The sequence below is a fragment of the Phascolarctos cinereus genome, unplaced genomic scaffold, assembly GCF_003287225.1.
Source record: "Phascolarctos cinereus isolate Bilbo 61053 unplaced genomic scaffold, phaCin_HiC Scaffold_5;HRSCAF=322, whole genome shotgun sequence".
NCBI lineage: Eukaryota > Metazoa > Chordata > Mammalia > Diprotodontia > Phascolarctidae > Phascolarctos > Phascolarctos cinereus.
The window spans coordinates 459606474-459627253 of NW_027555958.1; the positions used below are offsets into that span (position 1 = coordinate 459606474).

The 20780-nt window shown below is 46.2% G+C and overlaps 1 protein-coding gene across 10 annotated transcripts in view; it reads right to left on the reverse strand.

Annotated features, from left to right (window-relative positions):
• The window catches only part of MYSM1 (Myb like, SWIRM and MPN domains 1), a 69966-nt gene extending 49502 nt beyond the window's left edge, over window positions 1-20464 (reverse strand). For 8 of the 10 annotated variants that reach the window (XR_013487448.1, XR_013487449.1, XR_013487447.1 and 5 more), the window contains exons 1-11: window positions 20340-20464; window positions 17061-17139; window positions 16696-16766; window positions 14576-14653; window positions 14447-14470; window positions 11214-11292; window positions 9400-9498; window positions 7156-7895; window positions 3020-3150; window positions 1532-1656; window positions 1012-1089 (exon numbers count right to left, since the gene is read on the reverse strand). Coding sequence is in view for 4 of the 10 variants with exons in the window: in XM_020993056.2 (XP_020848715.1) it covers window positions 1012-1089; window positions 1532-1656; window positions 3020-3150; window positions 7156-7895; window positions 9400-9498; window positions 11214-11292; window positions 14447-14470; window positions 14576-14653; window positions 16696-16766; window positions 17061-17139; window positions 20340-20407 (1572 nt within the window). In the remaining 6 variants the exon portion in view is untranslated. The remainder of the gene's footprint in view (window positions 1-1011; window positions 1090-1531; window positions 1657-3019; window positions 3151-7155; window positions 7896-9399; window positions 9499-11213; window positions 11293-14446; window positions 14471-14575; window positions 14654-16695; window positions 16767-17060; window positions 17140-20339) is intronic. The other 2 variants (XM_020993057.2, XM_020993058.2) reach the window with 2 other exon arrangements.
• Between the last annotated feature and the right edge of the window lie 316 nt (window positions 20465-20780).

Sequence of the window (20780 nt, forward strand, 5' to 3'; positions counted from 1 at the left end):
ACGACTGGAGGGCCAGGCAGGTGGGCACCTATACTGGTGCTAAGGCTCAGGAAAAGCTGCAGGATGGAGGGGAGCCCTTGAAGTACAGGGGAGGATGGAGGGCATTCCAGCATTCCAGGCCTGGGACAAAAGCACAGAGGTGGGGGCAGCTAGGTGGTGCAGTGGATAGAGCACCGGCCCTGGAGTCGGGAGGACCTGAGTTCAAATCTGCCTCAGACACATAACACTTACTAGGTGTGTGACTCTGGGCAAGTCACTTAACCCCAATTGCCTAACCAAAAAAAAGCAGAGGTGGGAAATGGAGTTCAGAGAGAAGGCCACTGGGGCCATCCACCGCTGGACAGGAGTCTCCTTTCAGATGACAGGAGCCCTCAGATCACTGAACAGGGAACCATGCAGCCAGTGGCTGAGCTGAAGGGAATCCCTTTGAGACAGAAGACAAGCTGTCAGTGTGGCCCAGCCATCCTGGGACATCCTGACAGGCCCTGGCTGGCTCTGTGAGCTCAGGCAGAGGTGGGAGATGGGGAGCTCCTCAGAGCCAGGACCTAAGCCAGGCCTTTGCCCTGAGCCCCTGTGCTCAGTGACAGAAGCTGCGGAGAAGAGGGGTTCCCTGCAGTCCCAACCCCAGAGCACCTTGATCTGGGGTAAAGCGGTGAGGGGACGGCAGGAGAGCCAACTCTGCCCAGAGGTGAATGAGGCAGTGACAAGGGCAGAGTCTGCATTGTGCTCAGAGGCTCAGGAACACTGCCAATGAAGAAAGAGCCTCCTCTCAGACGGGGAACCTCTATGGTTAGGGTATGAGGTCTCTAAGGGCCTTCCCAGATGTTGTGACTTACACGTCTGAAGCTCCACACATCCTAACTGCCATCTTTTCTTTTACCCCATTTCTAGGTTGCACTCACTCATCACCACTCTCTCTAATTCAGAGAATGACAAGTGACTTGGGAGGGAGAGGGAAGGAGGCTAGGTTTTTAAAACAAGGGGCTCCGACGGCTCAGAGGGGGACATTACCTCAAATGTCTGGCCTTCCAAGTCCCGGGCATCACACCAGTTCCCCCACGGGTCTCGCACACGTCGCCTGCGTGCTCGCTGTAATGAGAAGATTAAATTAAACATTATCAATCTATTCAAATCAAATCGCTGACAGTGACGGAGTTTAAAATGATGACCTCTCTAGTCAATGCAGTCATCCAATTGTAACAGAATCCTAGCATCGATGTAGAAATTAAAAATAATTGGTTTAACACCACTCTGGCAGATCAGGCTGTTTTGGGAGTAGGTTTACATGTGAATTTGGAAGCACCTGGGTTTTTTTGTTTGTTTTTTCGCTTTAGCAAAATTATATAGCTACAGCATTGAGTGGAAGCTAGACAAATGAAAGGCTAAGTGGGATGTCAGTAAAAAAAAAAAGACACTTTACCTGCCAACCCAATGCATGGACACATGACACAAACCGTCAATGACGCAGGGGGTGGAGGGGAGGACAGAGGGAGGGTGGAAGATGGCCAGGAGGCCCTGGAGGGCGGCTCACCATCGGCTGCAGCCGCTGCGCTAGCTGGTAGGCTTCTGCTGCATCTCTGCCGTCTCTGATTCGTGTCTTCTCCGCGGCCTGCGGTCTGTTATACACGGCCTGCGGTCTGTTATACACGGCCTGCTCTATGGGAAGCCAAACACAGTGTCAACTTCTACTTTTCATGAAACGATCTTAGAGGAGACTGACTGACATTCAGGAGATACAAGGAAGAATGGGATCCTGGAAGTAGGAAATGTGGCCTGCCCACTGTTCTGGCTCGGGAGTGTACAGCACCCAGGCCCTTTCCCAAGCCATTGCTGAGGGGCTCTCAAGAGCACTGAGCTCCCACCCCTCCCTCCCTGGATCTACAGACTCCATGAGCCACCGACACTGAGGATGGCAGTCAGCGGCAAGGGCCCCTTTAGACTGAGCTGTGGGGCCTACGAGGTTTGGGGGCACAGAGGCAGCTTGGTGGTTCTCATGCAACACGAGTTTCCAGAATAACGCATTTTGTACTCAACAAAATATCCTCTATGCTCAGGGCACTTTCAAAATGAGAGCTAAGGAAGCACTTCTACTCTGTCTCAAAACTGGCCAAAAATGCATCTCCAGTCTAGTCCTGAGGGATTTCCTGCCTGGAAGCAGAAGAACATAGCGACCACCTTTCCTGAGTGTTTGATGACCAGGTATGAGGCTCCAGCTTGGGATGGGTTTATCAATGAGAAACAGATGCGTGCTGCCTGCCCAAAAACACCCCTAGAAATTCACTTCTTTGTTGGATGCGTGCACCTTCATAATACAAAGGGACACCCCCTTCTGTTTTTAGATGCTTCTGTTCAGGGGAAGTTTGGTCTAATTACTTCCTAATTTTCAATTATATACTGTAATGCTAACTAAATAATAAAAGATATAAATGCAGTTTTAAAAGACACCCGGAGATGGGGGGCTGGGGAGGAACCTTCTTGGAAACAATGTTGGGGTGTTGTTCTTTTAAATGAAAGCTTAGCAACCACTATTTCCTGGGATATTAATTTGGTCACTAATATTCAAGCAATTTTTTTTTTTGGTTAGGCAATGGGGTTAAGTGACTTGCCCAGGGTCACACAGCTAGTAAGTGTTATGTGTCTGAGACTGGGCTTGAACTCAGCTCCTCCTGAATTGAGGGCCGGTGCTATATCCACTGCACCATCTAGCTGCCCTCAAGCAATTTTTAAGAGGGGGTTTTGGTATTTGGGGTATTACCAAATCACCTGCATTTTGTGAGTTAAGTCTGGGTACTATCATTGACTCTTGTGTTAAATTCCTTTTCCTTTATCTGATTTTTAAAGAACCAGATTGTCTTCTATGAGGAATTTTCAAAGGCAGGTCAGGAAGAAAATGTTAACAAGCCAATCAAAAGAAAGGCTTCTTAGCTAACTGTTCAAGAAAATGTCTCTTCTTTGAAGTTATCAAAGGTATTAGCAAATGCTGCAAAGATAAAAATGTAAATAATTTTTTCTTTTTTACCACATCCAAAATTGATTGCTCCTATTAATTCCAGGTATGTGTGTATCCGTCCAATGCAGTTAACATCGCCACAGTTCTTCAGGCCTGGACGCACTGAGGTCTTATTCAAATATTTCGGTTTGCATTTTTCCCTAATATTTTGGAAATATAAAAATCAAAATTTCATTTCTACAATAACATTTTAATACTTGTCATTTCTCAACATTTTTTTTCTCAGTGTATAGTAAAACTTTCCAATGCTCTAATATAACTTTCTCAAAGGAAGCTATCCTTCCAAAGTAAGAAAGGGAAAGATTTCCGTGATAGTTAAAACAAATCCAATCATTTGAAAAGTTATGCAGTAACTGACAAGGTATAGCAGCATCATGTTTGCAACTAGGTTTTCCTTTTTTTTTAAACTATTTATTTTTAGTTTCAGCATTCACTTTTATAAGATTCTGAGTTCTAAATTTTCTCTTCCCACCAAGATGGCATGCAATTTAATATAGGCCATACATGTACAATCACGTTAAACATATTTCCACATTAGTGATGTCATAAAGAAGAATTAGAACCAAAGGGAAAAACCACGAGAAAGAAACAAAACAAAAAAAAGAAAAAAAAAAAGAGAAAATAGTGTGCTTCGATCCGCATTCAGATAGAATATTCCATCTTGAGTCTTTTGGAATTGTCTTAGATTCTTGCATTGCTGAGAAGAGCTAAGTTTATCAAAGTTGGTTACTACACAGTGTTACTGTTACTGTGCACAACGTCCTCCTGGTTCTGCTCACTTCACTCAGCATCAGTTCATGCAAGTTTTTCCAGGCTTTTCTGAAGTCTGCCTGCTCAACCTTTCTTATGGAACAACAGTATTCCACTGCATTCATATAGCACAACGTGTTCAGCCATTCCCCAAATGATGGGCATCCCCTCATTTTCCAGTTCTTGGCCACCACAAAAAGAGCTGCTATAAATACTTTTCTACACGTGTGTCCTTTTCCCATTTGAATGATCTCTTTGGGATACAGCCCTAGAAGTGGTATGAAGTGGTATTGCTGGATCAAAAGGTACGCAGTGTTACAGCTCTTTGGGCATAGCTCCAAATTGCTCTCTAGAATGGCTGGATCAGTTCACAACTCCACCAACAATGCATCAGTGTTCCAATTTTCCCATAGCAACTAGGTTTTTCTCTGACATTAAATTCACCAGATTTTAGTTACAAAGAGGCTGGAAATTATAAACATATGCAAATGCAGATCTGGTGTTTTTTCAGAAATAAGCTTAGAGAACTGAATTTTAAATGTATTTCATATTATTTTTAAATCACATTCATAGTTCATTATTGGGGAACATCTGTTCCTATTCTGACACAGAGTGAATTTTAAAGTTGAAAATAGAGGCAGTGCTACCTAACAAAAAGAAGACTGGTTCTGGAGTCCCAGGCCCTGGGTTCGAATCTCACCTAGGCTGCTTCCTGACAACGTGATCTTGGGCCAGTCACCTTTTCCTTCTCCATAAAGTGAAGGAGTGTCTACAATATCCCTCTGCCTTTTGATCCCTTGCTTAGACTCTTTTTAAAGTCTAGGATTTTCTTTCAGAATCGTACTCGTTGAGAACATCACCTGCACTAACACTATCACAAGAAGATGATGTGCCTCGCATAAGGTCCTATACATGAGGTCATCAATGATTGTTGACAACAATCATGACAATAATAACGAACATTTATATGGCACTTCTCATACATGACACCATTTTAGGTGCTTTGGGCCCAATGAACCCATCTCACAGAGGAAGAAACTAAGGTTGAGAACAGCCACGTGAGCTGCCCGCATTCAGACACAGGTCTCCCTGACTCTGAGCCCAGAACTCGTGATGCCAAACGGACTCCACGCAGCCTTTCAAAGTGAGTGTTTTGGTGGCTGAAGCCTCCCACCTCTCTTCCAAGACATCCCCCATTTTCATGGTCGCTCCCTCTCCCCTTGGCATCAGTGGAGAAATGCCTGGCTCCTGTCAAGGATGTCCCACTCTGCCCCTGTCCTGCTGAGATCAGTCTGGGACGCCTGAACCCAGAAGAGAGAGCGTCCACGTGGACCAACAGTGGCCAGGACTCTTGTGCCGCCACAGACCGTCTTCCGTGCCTCCATCTCTACCCAGAAGATGGATGCGCAACACAGCATCTCGTGGAGCCCAAAAAGGAAAGAGAAGAAAGGGGGGAGGAGGAGGACAACTGCAGTCTTTTCTTCATCCCTGACATGCTTCCCTTGGTAAGGTCTCAAAGACAGGCATGAACATGGAAAGCCATTTCTGGGGAGGAAGGTCAATGCCAGGACTCCTGCGCCGTCTGACAGAGCTAGACCTGATGCTGGTGAGTCTGAACGGCGAGGGGCACCCGCACATGGAGCCAGAGAGCTCTGGTGCTGGGCAAAGAGGAGGCCTAGGTAGTTTTACAATCTTGTGCAAATCTCCTTCGCTCTCTGAGGCTCCATTTCCTCATCTGTAAAATGGTAACTCTACCTACCTCATAGGCTTGTGTGTATATATGTGGGGGGAAAAGGGGAGCAAATTTAGGGTATTGTATCAGTATTAGGTATTGCCACAGCTCACTGAGACACAGCATTGGAGAGCCTAGTCTCCCCGCCATGCACAGTGTTTTAAATCCATAAGCCAACGGGAGCCTCACTACCAAAAGGATTAGTCCCATCTTACAGATGCCTGAACAGCAGGCTCACAGAAGTTACAAGAAGCTCTCCTGACACATGGTGGCCATGGCCCATGCTATCCAGCTCCCAGTACAGGACCCTCCAGAAGCCTTGTGACTCATCCAGGGCTTGCTCCTTTTCCTTCCTGCCTCCCCAACCGTCGCCCTCTGCCCTGGACTCGGGCGCTGTCCCACATCCCACATGCCCACTGTGCCAGCAGAGGAGGGTTGATGGTTAAAGCAGAACTCCCTGAGGCCTCCTCAGCATCCTCCTCCACTTCGCACTCAGCCTGCTCCTCTCCCCTACAGGGACCAGGCCCTCGTCCTTCGCCTCCAATTGTTTCAAAGGCCTCCTGATGCGTTTCCTCTCATCCCCAACACTGCTGCCAAGAGAACTGTCCTTAAGCTCCGCTAGGACCTCGTCACCCTCTGTGGCTCCGTACTGCCTCCTCTGCCCCGGCCCCTCCTTCAGGACCCACCCTGTAGGTGTAGGGTGGCCTTCTCTCCTGGCTCAGACAGCACCAACTCCATGAGACTACCCCTGGTTCCCCCCCTCCCGCTGTCCTTAGGTCACTTAGATCCACCTGTGCTCTGGGGGGGTCTCTCCCCTTAGAAGGGGCACAGGGCCTGGCAAAAAGGAGGGGCTGAGGACTTGCTGACTATGACTACCCTGGACCACTGCGATTGGCCCGGCCTCCTCCTCTCTTCACCACCTTCCCTGCTGGTGGCTTGTGGCTAACATGGGACTCGGGGTGGGACACCAAGCCTGGAATCTGGCCTCAGACACCTGTGAGCTATGTGAGCCTTAGTTTCCCCATCTGCCCAACAGGGATGCGGCAACCCTGAAAGCCCTCTAGACACACGCTGCCCAGCTAGTCAGCTGACTCACCACCCTCTGCTGGCTCCCTATCGCCAACTGGAAAAAAAGCAGAAACTCTTTCTCAATGTGGCCCCGCTACCCTGAACACATCCATTAACATCCCAGACAAACCAAATCCTTGCAACAAGACCCAGACTTTTCCACCTCCACACCTCTGCTCGAGATAGTCTCTCCACCTCCAAAACCTTCTTCTGGCCCATCTTTGCTTTTTAAAAATTCTCTGCACCCTTCAAAGCCCAGCCCAAGACCATGCTCTTCATAAAGCCTTCTCTGAGCCTGAGATCTCTTCCTTGGATCCTTGGAAAGAGAAAAGGTGGTAGGTACATGCTGTTCTATGAAACAGAAACGTTCTACCTCTTTTGATTTCCCATCCCACAATCCACTCCCTCTAATAAACAAATGCCGATGCTGGAGCAGAGAAGGCATAATGGATGAAGCTTCGGGAAGAGCAGCAATAACCTGGGCATTCAGAACCCCGAGTCCTGTCTAGTTCTGAGACTAATCAAAGTGCTCCCAAGGACACACAAAGGGAGCCAGAGTCTCAAAATTTCATTCCGATATGATTTTGTTTCTTACCACTGATCCAAAATGTAATTCCTAATCTTCAAATAGCGTTCTGGTGTCTTGGCCTGGCGGCCCTCAAAAAACTCAGGGATGGCCTGCTTCTCCTCCTCCTGAATGGTGTCTCTGTTGACTTCCACCTCCTGCTCGGGCACTTTGAATGGCTCCCCCTCTTCTGGGCTCTCTTCGTCCACTTGGCAGGAGGGGTAAAAAAGCATCTCACAATCGAGGATGTCCTTCGGCCCTCGGCCAAGCCTCGGGCCAGCTCCCTGCTCGCTGTCCCCCAGTGAGGTGCTCCCTTCCACACCACCACTGGGATTAGATGTCTGATCGTTGTCTACCTGGTCACATCTCCCACCATTGCAGCTGGACTTCTCCAACTGGGAAGCAACTCCCGAGGCAAAGAGCGCCTCCCTCTGCCCTTGCGAGGCACTGTGAAGGTCCTTCCTGGGAGCTGCAGAAACGGCATGGTCTTGTCCCACAGGAGGAATGAACCCTTGGGGGTGCGTTTCATGGTCTGTATTACTGGAAACATCAAATAAAAGAACACTTCTGGGATTCCTTAGGGGGATGTGAAAAAATTCATCTGATTCATCAGTGATGTCCACTTCTTCATCATCGGATAACGCCTCAATTTTTACAGCATTCAGATTAGAGTCAGCATGCCCTTGTGGGCCTAATGAGGCATCTGGGGGCTGAAGGTGACTGCTGCTCTTCAGCTTGGGCACGCCTTTTCCCAGACCATCTAATTTCGTCTTACAATTTAAAAAAAAAAAGAAAAGGAATATTTTACAACTTAAATAAGAGGCACAAAACAAAGAGAACACTGTTAACCTGAGTCTCATGAGTATCCTTAATAGTTCATTTTTGCACAGACATGTACACATGCAAACACTGACCTCTTCACGTTTCAAACTCATTCAGCTTCCTCACTCATTCAGGCTCTGGTCATTCCTATTCACTAAGTAATTCAGACCTTGCTGTATTCACCAAGAAGGAGAGCACGGCCCACTTTCTCAGCTGTAAAATGAGTGTTGGGCCTGGCCTCCAGCTCTGGGTGCTATGTTTTTAAGACACCAGAAAACCAGAAGCACCCAGAAGAGGACAATGGGAATTGGGGGGTGGATGGGAAGGGAGAAGGAAAACAAGAGGGCTCTCTAAGCACTTAAAGGTCTGGGGTGTGGAGGAGTAATGAATGAGATTGCCTTGTTCCTGGCCCTGAAGCCCGAGGACCTGTACCCCACCTGTCTGACCCTGGGCTAGTCACCTCCCTTCCAGGCTAGTCCCAATCATCTGTAAAATGAAGGGTGGGGCTCGGAAGTCTCCAAGCTCCAAATTTACAATCCTATGACCCAAGAGTAATATGTGGAAGCTGCAGACGACCTAGGCTCAATGTAAGGCAAAGGACTCTAACAGCAGAAAAGACGGCTAAAGCCAGGTAACCAACTCAAATCCAATCACCATAGTCAACAAACACCTCCCGGAGGATGTCGTATGAACATACCCCACTAAGGCACAGAGGAGATTCGGTGCCCTCCGTGACATCCCTGTCAGACCCTACCAGTTTCATCAGAGGCATTAGGCAGGGGGCTCTTAATAAATGCACAACCACACACACCATGCTTCACAGGATTTATTTTGTGACAGAGCCTCCAAATGATGATAACTTGGGTGGGTGACGAGGGAAAAATTTTCAAATTTGGGTGGGCTCAATGTAGAGTAACATAGAGTTAAAAGAATGCTGGATTTGGAAGCAGAGAAGATGAGTAATCCTCATTTTTTGGTAATTAATCCTGTGGGTTTTTGTTTTTGCTAATTTAAGACCGTATGCTAAAAACACATTTTAAAGTTAAGGAAATCATTCAATTCCACAAAGAATTCAACAGTCATTTACTAATGCCCATGGTGTGCCAGGCAGGTGCTGGGTACACAAACATGGAACTCACATTCTACTAGAATTTCAGAGGAAAGGTTGGCTTATGATTGCCAGTGTTTGAGCTGAGGCTCAAATTGACTGAAGGGTCAATATTGTGACTTGGGGAATTGCACTGACATTTCCTACACTTGATCTACTTGTCTAGCTCAGTATACTTTGAGGATGTGCATCACTGATGACGTGACACTTTACAATAAGACGTCAGGCCTGAATTGAAAGCCTTGTGTTTTCTGTTTACTACATTCAATGGGAGGTGGTTTCTTTTTTCTGTTTTTCTAAATGTCGTAATTTACCATTAACTGCACTATCTAGGTCCTACTTACCTTCTTCTTTAAGTACTGTCTGGCGTAACTTCTGACTTGTAAAACATTTCGGCTTCCTATTAGTTTTGCAATTTTGGTCCACCTCCGGCCAAACTTGGCCTGCCGTAGCAAAAAACAGACATTTTAAAATGTTTTTGTCAGCTTGGAAATAAAGCCTGGATAGGTATGTCCTCTTAAAAACTACAACAACAAAACAGAGCACTCATCACAAAACTGTTTTCACTTTCCTTCGAAAGCTAATGAGTGAGCCTATAGTTAATCAAATCATAATTACTGCTGACCTGTGAAAACTGATGACCCCATGCAGTTAGGCAGCACAGGCTTGGAGTCAGAAAGAGCGGAGCCTAAATCCTGTCCCAGACACTTAACTCACTGTGCGCCTGTGGGCAGGCCACTTATCTTTCAGCAGTTCCCTCATTTGTAAAATAAGGATAACATCAGCCCTACCACACAGGGCAATTGTGGGGATAACATGAAATAACACGGGTAAAGTACTTTGCGAACCTTAAGAATGAAAATAAAAATAAAAATAAAAATAAAAAAAACTCATGACCCCTCCACCCTAAACAGTGCAAGACATTCCCAGTTACGTGGGCTTTTAAGAAATAAGCAATCCACCAATTCTATACCTATTCATACTGATGAACAGCTTATATAAATAGAACAAAGCTCTTTCAGAGTCCAAGAACAAAAGTCAGACAATAATCATTCATGAGAAAAGAGAACAGGTTTCTTTTCTCATCTTTAAGAACCATCAAATACCACTACTCCTCCCTAGGTACAGGTCTTTCACAAGGGCAGTGGCGGTTAACTCTGGGGCCTATTTCCCAAACCCATAATGACACCTGTCTACTCTGGATCCTCTCATTCTAGATAAGTCTACAGGTAGTCTCTGCCCAACTAAAACACCAACAAATGGCTGCCTTTGCCCCTGCACTGCTCAAAAAAAAGGCGGAGGAAGAGATGTGGTTATATCTGCATTCAAATATTACCAGGGTGTCAGAGTAAAGATAACATTATCAAAAAGCTCACATTTAAGATTCAATCATATTAATCTCATTTAATAATCTCTGAAATGTATAAACAAATTTCCAAAGACATGAAAAACCCTATTTTGGACATTCAGCAGCATCTAATAGTAAATATATTCTGTATTTTTTTTTTAACAAGAGGGTACATGGAAGATATATCACAGTTGTGCTATGTGCAGTTTTTCTATACTGATTACTATAAACATTCAAACTGATATTTATGAAGCATTTATGTAAATAGGTTGTTTCTGGTTTCTAATCCATTTTGATTGCTTGCAGAATTCCAGATGCCCATGCGGCAGTCACTTAATCCCACTGCCTAATCAAAAAGGAAAAAAAAAAAGAATTCCAAATGCCTGAATTAAAATGAAAATTTTAGGCAACTGCCAAGAGATTAATGATCCAGATGAGCAGGCATTAGGTAAAGAAACATCGAAGAACTAGGAGGATTTTTCACTTTTTGTCTTGATACTTGGCATCATATAGTCTAATTTCTCTAGGTTTGTTCTAGACTAGAAAAACCTTCGTTTGTGGGTTAAGGCTGCTTAAATAAATCACAATGACTTTAGTGGCTTACTATGTCAGGTATCATATTCTAGATCTAATTTATTATTTCATTTGCCTCTAGAAAAAATGTGAAAGTTGCAATTATAAAAAATTTCTGAATTGGAAATACATAACACTTGATCTTTTCACTACCAGCTGTCACACCTATCTGTGCCTAGGAACAGCCAGAGCTGCTAGAATAATTTTATCTGAAATGATAAAAAGGCTCTTCTTTACCAGGCCTTGCTCAAACAGCTCTTTTTCTCCCACCGTCCACTTGACTGAGTGACTGGCTGGCTTTGTAGGTGACCGAATCCTAAAAAAGAGAGCGGAAAAGAAATAACATGAAAAAAAGATCACAAATAAACAACTAATATCTGATACAACCAGAAATCATGTGGTTATGGGCTGCACTCAAATTCTGAGGACCAAATTAGGGAAGTTACAAGTTCAGGGGCACTTCGGAGGCACATTCTTTTGGAAAGAATGGGGCTAACACCAGGGAAAAACCATAAAGGGACCACAGTGTGACAGGCATCAGGAACAAGCTGCCTGCCTTCAGGCAGGAAGCAAGATCAGCCGATACTTGCTAAATCTTTGAATCATAAAAGAAACAGGAAGCCTTGGGACTTGGCTTCTAAGCTTCTCAGAAATCAAGTTCTCTTTTCTTCCTTCCCTTTCCAGAATTCTGCCTCCCTCCAATCCCTTGTCTCCTCTGACGCTTCAGAATCTCTGCATTTTGACTACTCCATATAATTAATGGCAAGAAAAACCAAATGAGATAAAGGAGCTAGATACATCTATGTACTGCTTTCACGTCTTTAGAACTTAGTAATATCTATATGTCATTATCTATCTATGTAGATAAATGCATATATAGTCAGTGGGCTAGTTGACAATATTCCCTTCATGAGCTTAGGGAGGTAACCTAATTTGTCCATCTCAAATAATTTTTTTCAAAAATCTATCTTGATTTATCAACAATCACTTCATAAGCTTTTGAGTTTTAAATTTTTCTCCCCCTCTCTCAAGACAGCACACAATCTGATATAGACTATACATATACATTCTTATTAAACATATTTTCACATTAGTGATGTTGTAAGGAAGAATTAGAACCAATAGGAGAAACCACCAGAAAGAGGAAACAAAACACAACAGAAGAAAAAAAAGAGCAAATAGTATGCTTCAATCTGCATTCAAACTCCATAGTTCTTTCTTTGGATGTGGATAGCATTTTCCATCATGCACCTCAAATAACTTTTTAAAAACATTTAAAAATACTCAGAGACAGTCCAGTGCTCAAATACCTGGCAATTACAAGACTACCTTTACTAGTCTATGCCTGAACAAGTGACAAATGTAGTCCCATCAGCTCCTGAAGATGGACAGAGAGGAAACCTGCAGATGCTTTTTTCAGAATGCAAATGCACATCAAAATATCTTGAGAAGAAATATCTTCGATAAGAATATACTCAATTCTTCATTCATTTCTGTTTCCTCTGAAAAGGAAAATGACCATTAGACTGAAAATGACAAAAGAGAATGGATAGGGAGGTGATCCCTGAGATAAGAGGAGGAGGACGCCTTGGCCCAGAAAAACTGCATGCTGGGGTCCTGAGAAAACTGGCAGATGCTTTAAAATAAGCCCATCAGTGAAAGATCTAGGGAGATGGGAGAGGTCAGATACTGGAGAACAGCCAACATAACTGAGTTTTAGAAAAGGAAAGAGAACAGAGCCTGCATATTGGCCAATGAGCTTAATGGATTCCTGCAACAATTCTAGAAAAGCTTGTTAAAGGGATGGCTGGCGAACACTGAGAAAGGAAGCAATGATTACCAAGCGCCTGCACTGGCTTCAGCAACCAGGTGGGCCAGGCTAACTTTTTGACACAATTACTAAATTAGTGGATAAGAAGAATGGCACAGAGATAGTTTAGTTGGGTTTTAGCAAAGCTTTTCCTGAAGTATCTCACACTATTCTTGTAGAGAAGATGGAGAGACCTGAGTAAGGGAATAATACTACCAGAGCGCTGCAGAACCAATTGGACAGCTGGACTCAAAGAGTGTATTAGCTGTAAACGGTTTAACTTCAGCCTGCCAGGTCTCCAGTGGACCATCCTAAAGATCTGTGCTGGACCCTGTGTGGGTTAGCTTTTTTATCAGAGACTCAGATAAAGGGGTAGAGGGCATGCTCAATCCAATGGCACCATGCTGGGAGAGACAGTTCACACTGGATGAGAAGCAGGACCTAAATGTACGTTTTCAGGCAAAAGAGCCCTGGGCTAAGCCTAGTAAAATGAAACTCAACAGGGATCAACGTAAAGTCTTCTCAAATGAGATAACTGTCAAATGCTTAGCACAATCCCTGGCACATCTATGTGTCATATAAATGCTTATTTCCTTTCTCCCCTCGTACCCAAGTAGAAAAACAAAACAAAACAAACAAAAAAAACAATTCACAAGTATGAGGAGAATTCAGAGATAGAAAGCAGCTGTGAAAAAGACCTGGGAATTTTAGGGGCCTGTGAGCTCAGTATGAGTCAGCAGTGGCATACACAGAGGAGCACAATTTCAGGAACAGAGGTGACAGCCTCACTGTACTCCGCCTTCCCTTGGAGCCCTGTGTCCAGTTCTGGCCACGCTGATGAGCTGGAGTGTCCAGAGGAGGAAAGCCAGGATGGCAAAGGGCCTGCAGTCCATATCTTATGATAAACCAGTGGATGGAACTGGGCACATTTAGCCTGGAGAAGCCTCAGAGGGACCCAACAACTCTTTTCAAGCATTTGAAGGGCTGAACTGTAAAGGGGCTAGAATCCTGTTTGGCCCCAAAGTGCGGAACAAGGACTCGCTAGTGGAAAGTGCTAAGAGAAAAAACTGAGGCTCAACATCCAGAAGACGTTCAAACACACAACTGTCCACAACTGTAATGGGAGGGCGCAGGCAGAGGCAGGACGGCTGCTCATCCAGTACATTACGAGAGCCTCCGTTTGTGTCTGGGTCTGCCCTCCCAGCTGCTGAGCTCCCTTCTAACTCCCCAATTCTGTGATTCTTTACTTAGTTCCTTTTGTTTACTCAAAGACTGTTTCTGTTATTCTGGAAATTCACTGCAATGGAACATGCCAGAGAATTCACCGAGCGGCACCTCGTTGTGTGTGGCCTTGTTCAAATCCCATGACCAGATAACACACACATGTCATTTGGAGTCCAGTTTTTCTGACTGACCTACAATGACTCGTCTACAAGGGGCACGTGGTGGTTGGCTGAAATTCACTGCACTCATAGTCAACTAACAAATGATGCTCATACTCGAATTTCCAAAAGAAACCCAACTTTCTCAATGTCTCTCACATTTTCACATAATCCGTGGTCAAGAGAATTTTGTCATGCAGATTTACAAATTACTTTGAGGATAACGTAAAGTAACTCTTACAGTTGAAAAAGGCTTTAAAAACATAAAATGTACATACGTGAGTTTTCCTGATTTTTGTGGACTGTAAAAGATAAAAAGAAGAAAATTATGGTTTCTGTAAAGTATTTAACTTTTTCAAATTTACTACATTCTCCCAAGGTATTGCCCAATTGATTTTTTTTTTTACCTTTTCACACACTTTTTATTACTTTCCTTATGATCAAGCCAGAAATTGTCTGGAAGTGATTTATTAGACATATAATATCTGTGAGGTACTAAGGAAACTTTCTGAAAACAAGTAAAAAATGATGTGTCTCTCATATACATACTGGATGCTATTATCTGTTAAATGAACATCACTATAGATTAAGTTTAAAATGCAATGAATTGCATATATTTAACGTAACTGAAAATATGAGTTAAACTATTTTTTCTAAAATCATATATTAATGATGTAGTGCATTATAGAGCTCATTCCTACCTCAACTGAACTGATAACTAAATTTTTAATGGCATGAAAAGATACAGAGAGTACTAGTAAGGCCTGACCTGACTTACCCTTGAATGCCTGGGAAGGAATGAGAAGAGAACCAAGCAGCCATACTGTCCTCGCCTCTCCCTGCCCTTCATTCTTGTTTTATAAGGCATAGAGGATACAAGGCATGCTTTGTGGGTGAGACGGTCCAGCCTGAGGGCTACAACATACTTCCCTCACATCAACTGAAGACATATGAACCTTCTCCCTCTACAGCAAAGGGTATTAAGCTGTATTTGTATGGTATCGATACCTCTGATATTCTGGCAAGGCCTAGGACCTCTTCTCAGAAGTTTTAAAAGAATACAATAAAACACACAGAATTACAAAGGAAACCAGGTTTGTGAAATCAAAGATGTAATTTTTTTCCCCATTCAAGTTCAGAGACCTGAAATCTGTGGTCTCTGGACCCCAGGTTAAGAATCTCTGCTCTCCAGGAAGCAGAGAGGTTATGCATTCCATACCTATATTCTGTCTCCTCAAACTCAAGCGCCCAAACTCTTCAGATGGCCACTAAGACGGCTTGAGGGACAGGAAGTAAGAGATCCCAATGAAAACATGCCAGCCTTTCCTAGGCAAAATGAGGCTAATTCCTAGACTCAGACAGGGAAAAGCAAAAATCACAACTAAGGATGGGGTGGTGGGTGGCTAACAGAGATGCTCTGATGTCATCGCAGCAACGACTATGAATATTTAGAGCTCAGAATGCTACAGCTGAAATGGACCATAACAGATGGAGTCCAACACTGTCATTTTATTTTATGTTAGGTTGGGCAACAGGGGTTAAGTGACTTGCCCAGGGTCACACAGCTAGTGTTATGTGTCTGAAGCCAGATTTGAACTCGGGTCCCCCTGAATCCAGGGCTGGTGCTCTATCCACTGCTCCACTTAGCAGCCCCAAGAACATTGTCATTTTAAAGATGAAGCCCCAAAGACCCAGAGTGACTATGGGATTTGAACAAGGCCACACACAGCTAGTCAGCAGCAGAGATCAAACTTGAGCCAAGGTCTACTTGCTTCCAATCTAGTGCTCTTCCCACTGAACCACACCACCTGTTACTACATTACTTGATTGTCAGAAGTTTCTTTGTTTTCTTCTGAAATAAAAAGACCTGATTCCTTCACTTGGTGGTATTTCAGTGTTTTACTTGGGTCCTTGAAGATTAACTAGAGGAGGAATGGTCAAAAATCTAACTGGGAAAGATGTAGGAAGCAAGAGACTTGGCACAAATGCTAACCTTGCCCAAGTGCTTGGCTAAGCCAGAGATGGTCCAGCCTACGAGCACTGATGCAGGCATCGACTCAAGCACACTCCACGTGAAGCTGCCTCTATCCGTGTTATTTCCCTCTAACACCATGAACACATTATAATTGTAGAGTCAGGAAATTCCACTGCAAAAGTATTCGGACAATCCCTTATTGAGAACATCACTCCTATGGACCTACCTGTCCTGACTGTAACCATGCCTTTTTAATCTAATGTTTCTACAGCATTAATGAACAACATTAGGCAGAGAGTGCTTAAAATACTGAAGAGAAGGTTTCTGAGAGCTACCACGGACTTTAAAATAATGCTGGTCTTTTGGGGTGAAAGCGTGTTTTTTGTTAAGAGTGGATACCATGGAACACCCTAATGACATTCAGAGAACCAAAGACCTTGGTGACTTTCTCTCAAGTGAAATGACCATCAGCGACTGCTGGTCCAAATTTTATATGTGTAGCTTTTAAAATCTAACTCGATGGGTTTTTTCCTCATAAGCATTAAAGGATACTCTTCTTCCAGCAACATTTTCTCGATGACAGCCCTGTTCTCAGCACTGATGGTATTATCCAGAGTCCAAGGCTATTAAAACAGAAAGGTAATTTTTTTTACACTAATTGATTTTTGAGAATATCTGCTGATATCAGCTAAAAATGTGTGATGTCTAAGTGAAACATCCCACTATGACCTTCTTCAAGATCAAAAGAAATATGGTTTCTTATACTGTTTAAACCAAGAAAAATCTCCCAGGGTGTTACCTGCAATGGCTGACAACAAGGAGAGAAGCAGGAAAATATGGTATTCCAAGATACAAAGCGTCTCTCACATGCACACTGCACAAAGCGAAATGACACAGTCTTCTCATAAAGCACTTACAGTGAGGCCATTACCAGTTCTCCAGGTGGAATCAAGGTAGTGATCTTGCTGTGAACCAGATGCTGTATGTTCCTGGCTTCTGCAACAGACAAGAAAACGGGGGCAAAGATGCTTACAAATGTGAACCTGCCTGGGGACTCTCCTGCGCTGCACGATGCCTGCCGACTTCCTCTCACTGCTTGCGATGCAGTAACTGATCTAGTCTGTGGACTTTGGACCAGCCTCCTCAGCCAAAAGTTGGCCTTCCATGCAGGCTGGGGCCTCCCAGAGGGAACTCTACTCATACAGGCAGAGGGCTTCTCTCACAAAGACAACCGTGAAAGGTGGCTACTACAAGTCCACCCATCCCCATTTCACAGAAAGTAAACTGAGGCTGGCCTGTAAAAATAACGTGCAAAGGACCACATAGTGAATAAGTGCTGGAGCTCGGACTCAAGGCCAGGAGGGCTCAAGTGCTCCCCCTGCTGTCCTGGTCTGCCTTATATGATGGTAGAAGAAGAGCACACAGCAAGGGCTCCTGATGACAATTTGAATCTTTTTAAGGCATCAAGAAAACAGACCTATTACCAACAAGGTCATCTTTAAGCATGATGAAAACCAGAAACGTCAGAAGTGTGATGTGCCAGCCAAAAAAGCCACTGGAATCTGATGCCTGCAGAGTCCCACCGTACATGGCCCTGGTCAGACAACATCTGGAGGACAAAGTCCAGTTCTGATAAGACAGTTTAAGGAGAAGATTGAGAAGCTAGAGTTGCCCAGAGGAGGGCAAAGATCCTTGAGTCCATGCCAAGTGAGAGGAAAGGATGAAGGAAGAAGGGGGACATGAGAGCAGTCTGTAAGCATTTGAAGCCTGGCCATATGAAAGCGGAATTAGACTATTCTGTCTGCCCCAGGAGCAGAACCAAGAGCTAGGAGAGAAGTGGCAAAGAGGCCCACTGAGGCGGATGTCAACAAAGGCTTCCCAACAAAGAGAGCTGTGTGCGGCCCTGAGCAAATTGCTTAATCCAAATGGCAACCATTTTTTTTTCATCTGTAAAAGGAAAGGGTAGTCTGAATGTTAGTTCTGGATTGTCCACTGTGTGACTTCATGCAAACTTCTAATAAAAGGCGGGGGGGGGGCACCTTCCAGCTGTAAATCTTCTGGCTCTAAGACCAGAACTCACGTCTCTTGAAAGTCTGGCACCCAAACACCCTGTTAGCTGAGTCAGCTTTATGCGTTGCCAGGGCTGGGGCCAGGCCAGCCTTTCCTCAAACCGGACTTGACATGGGACCTGAGAGTAGGAGCTGGAGTGGATGTAACGAGGTCTCAGATTCTTAAGACTCTGACTTGAGTTCTAGGGTACAGCTGTTGTTGTTCAGTTGTTTCAATTGTGCTGACTCTCCGTGACCCCATTTGGAGTTTTCTTGGCAGAGATACTGGAGTGGTTTGCCATTTCCTTCTCCAGCTCATTTTTACAGGTGAGGAAACTGAGGCAAGCTGGGTTAAGGGGCTTGGCCAGGGTCACAGAGCTAGTATGTACCTGTCAGATTTAAACTCAGGTCTTCCTGACCACAAGACTAAAGCTCTAGCCACTATACCACCCAGCTGCCTTAGCCTACCGTGGACTTGCTATGAGACAGACATGGGAGCAATGGGACCCTCACCTGCTAAAGGAGAACAGTGGACTAGATCAATCTCTGAGGTCCCTTTCCACCCCTTCCCCTGTTCTAACATTCTGTAACCCGGCATCCCTTTGAGTGCAAGCACCCAAATCCTCTAGGGTCCTTACTAGCGCCAACGCTTCCCGTCCCAAGTTCAGCAGAACTGAATGTAACGTCATTGAGGGCAGGGTTTGTTTCCTTCTTGCCTTTATATCACCAGCGCTAAGAGATGCACCCGCCCCACAGCAAGCAGTTAACAGATCCACGGTGAACTGAACTTCAGCCTTTGCAGCAGAAATCAATCGCTCAATTAACGAGCACTTATTAAGTGCTCACTATGCGTCCAGTACTTTACCGGGTTACTGGTGATACAAAAGCAAAGACCAAAATCTCTGACCCCCAAAGACACACACCCTGCCGGCGGATGGAGCACAAACCCCTACAAGGCAACAGAAAATAGACTCAAGGCCATTTTGAGGGAGGAGGCCCACGTCACATTACAAAGGACCTTAGGGATACTCCACAGAAGAGTGTGCATTTAGGAGCCCACTGTAATAGTCCAGCCGTGAGTCACGGGGGCGGGGCAGGACTGACGAGCCTTTGCAATCCAATCAGAGAGGGAGAGGGGTGAGAGAGGAAAGGCACAGGAAGGGCTGAGGGGGCTGGGACCCCGCAAACCCAAAGAGGCGCAGCAGCCGACACTTAACCAGCACGTCAAGGTTTATGCAGCACTTTACAGCTGCAGCGCATCTGAGCCAGGGAAGTCTGGGGCAGGCTCTTGGAGGCGGAGAGCTCTGGCTTGTACCCGCTGTATTTGGGGTGAGTGAGGATAAAGGGCAAGCCGGAGGGTCAGGGGTCAGGAATCTGAGCCTGGCTCTACGCTCTCTAGACTCCATCGCCCCCTCCCCCCATCTGCGGGGCCTTCCCGCGCCCCGACTTTGGGGACGGGCCCAGGCCGGCCCCGCTCCACCTTCCTCCCACCCTGTGAAGGAAGGGCCTTAAGCTGTAAGCTCCCCGAGGACAGGAATGCGAGGTCCCTGGCCACGCCTGGCGCCCAAATGCGGGTCACGTGGGACAAAGAGCCGCTGACGTCACCAGGAGGGCACAGACGGAGACCCGAGACACGTGCGTGATGCTCCTGCCGAGCTAAGGGTATGCCCGGTCCCTCGACGGAGGCCGAGGAGTGGCCGGGAAGGTAGGGGAGACCCCACGAGGGCGCCCCCCTCCCCACGGTCACGTGAAGGGCTGTACAAAGGCGTTAGGGGCCTGCCTCAGTTTCCTCGTCTGTAAAACGGGCACCTGCTTCTCAGGGGGCGGTCAGGCTCCGACGCGGCCACGCTCACAAAGCGCTGTCGGCGGGCCCCTTCCCGCCTCCCTGGGCCTCAGTTTCCCTCTGTGTACGATAGCGAGCGGTGCCCGGCCCGGGGTCACGCGTGACCAGCACACCAGCGCGACCTTTCCATTTCACTGAGGGAGAAGGTGAGGCCCGCTCGGCCCACGCGCCGCGTCTCCAGCCCCGACCTCGGGCACCACCCGCCCTGTGACCGTGACCGTGACCCCGGCCTGGGCCTCGGGGCAGGTTCTGCCCTAGCCGGCCCGACCCCTCGCCGGCCCGCCCGGCCCTAGCCCCGGCCTCACCCGCGTGGAGGAGGAACGGCCGCTCCGGGATCCCCCTCGATATCCACATCCGCCTCCTCGGCCGCCATGATGGCGGCTCGCGACCCTGCCGTGGCCCCGCGGGACCGCGCTCGAGATCCCGCGAGACTTGGGAGACGCGATGGGGAAGGGAGGGAGCGTCACTAAGAGAGGAGAGGCAGGGGGCGGGGCTACAGGGGAGACGAGTGGTGAGGGCCGGAAGTACAGCGCAGGGGCGGGGCTACAGGGGAGACGAGCGATAAGGGGCGGGTCTAAAGTGAGGGGCAGAGCTAGAGCTCAGGGGCGGAGCCTGGAGAGAAACGTAGGGGATGGAGAGCGCTCTGTGCTGGAAGCCAGGGGGCTCCAAAAAAATTGCACAAGGTGGTGTTCCCCGTGTCCCCCACCTCTAAATTTGTGATGCTGTAAACTTTGTGGCAAGCTGCC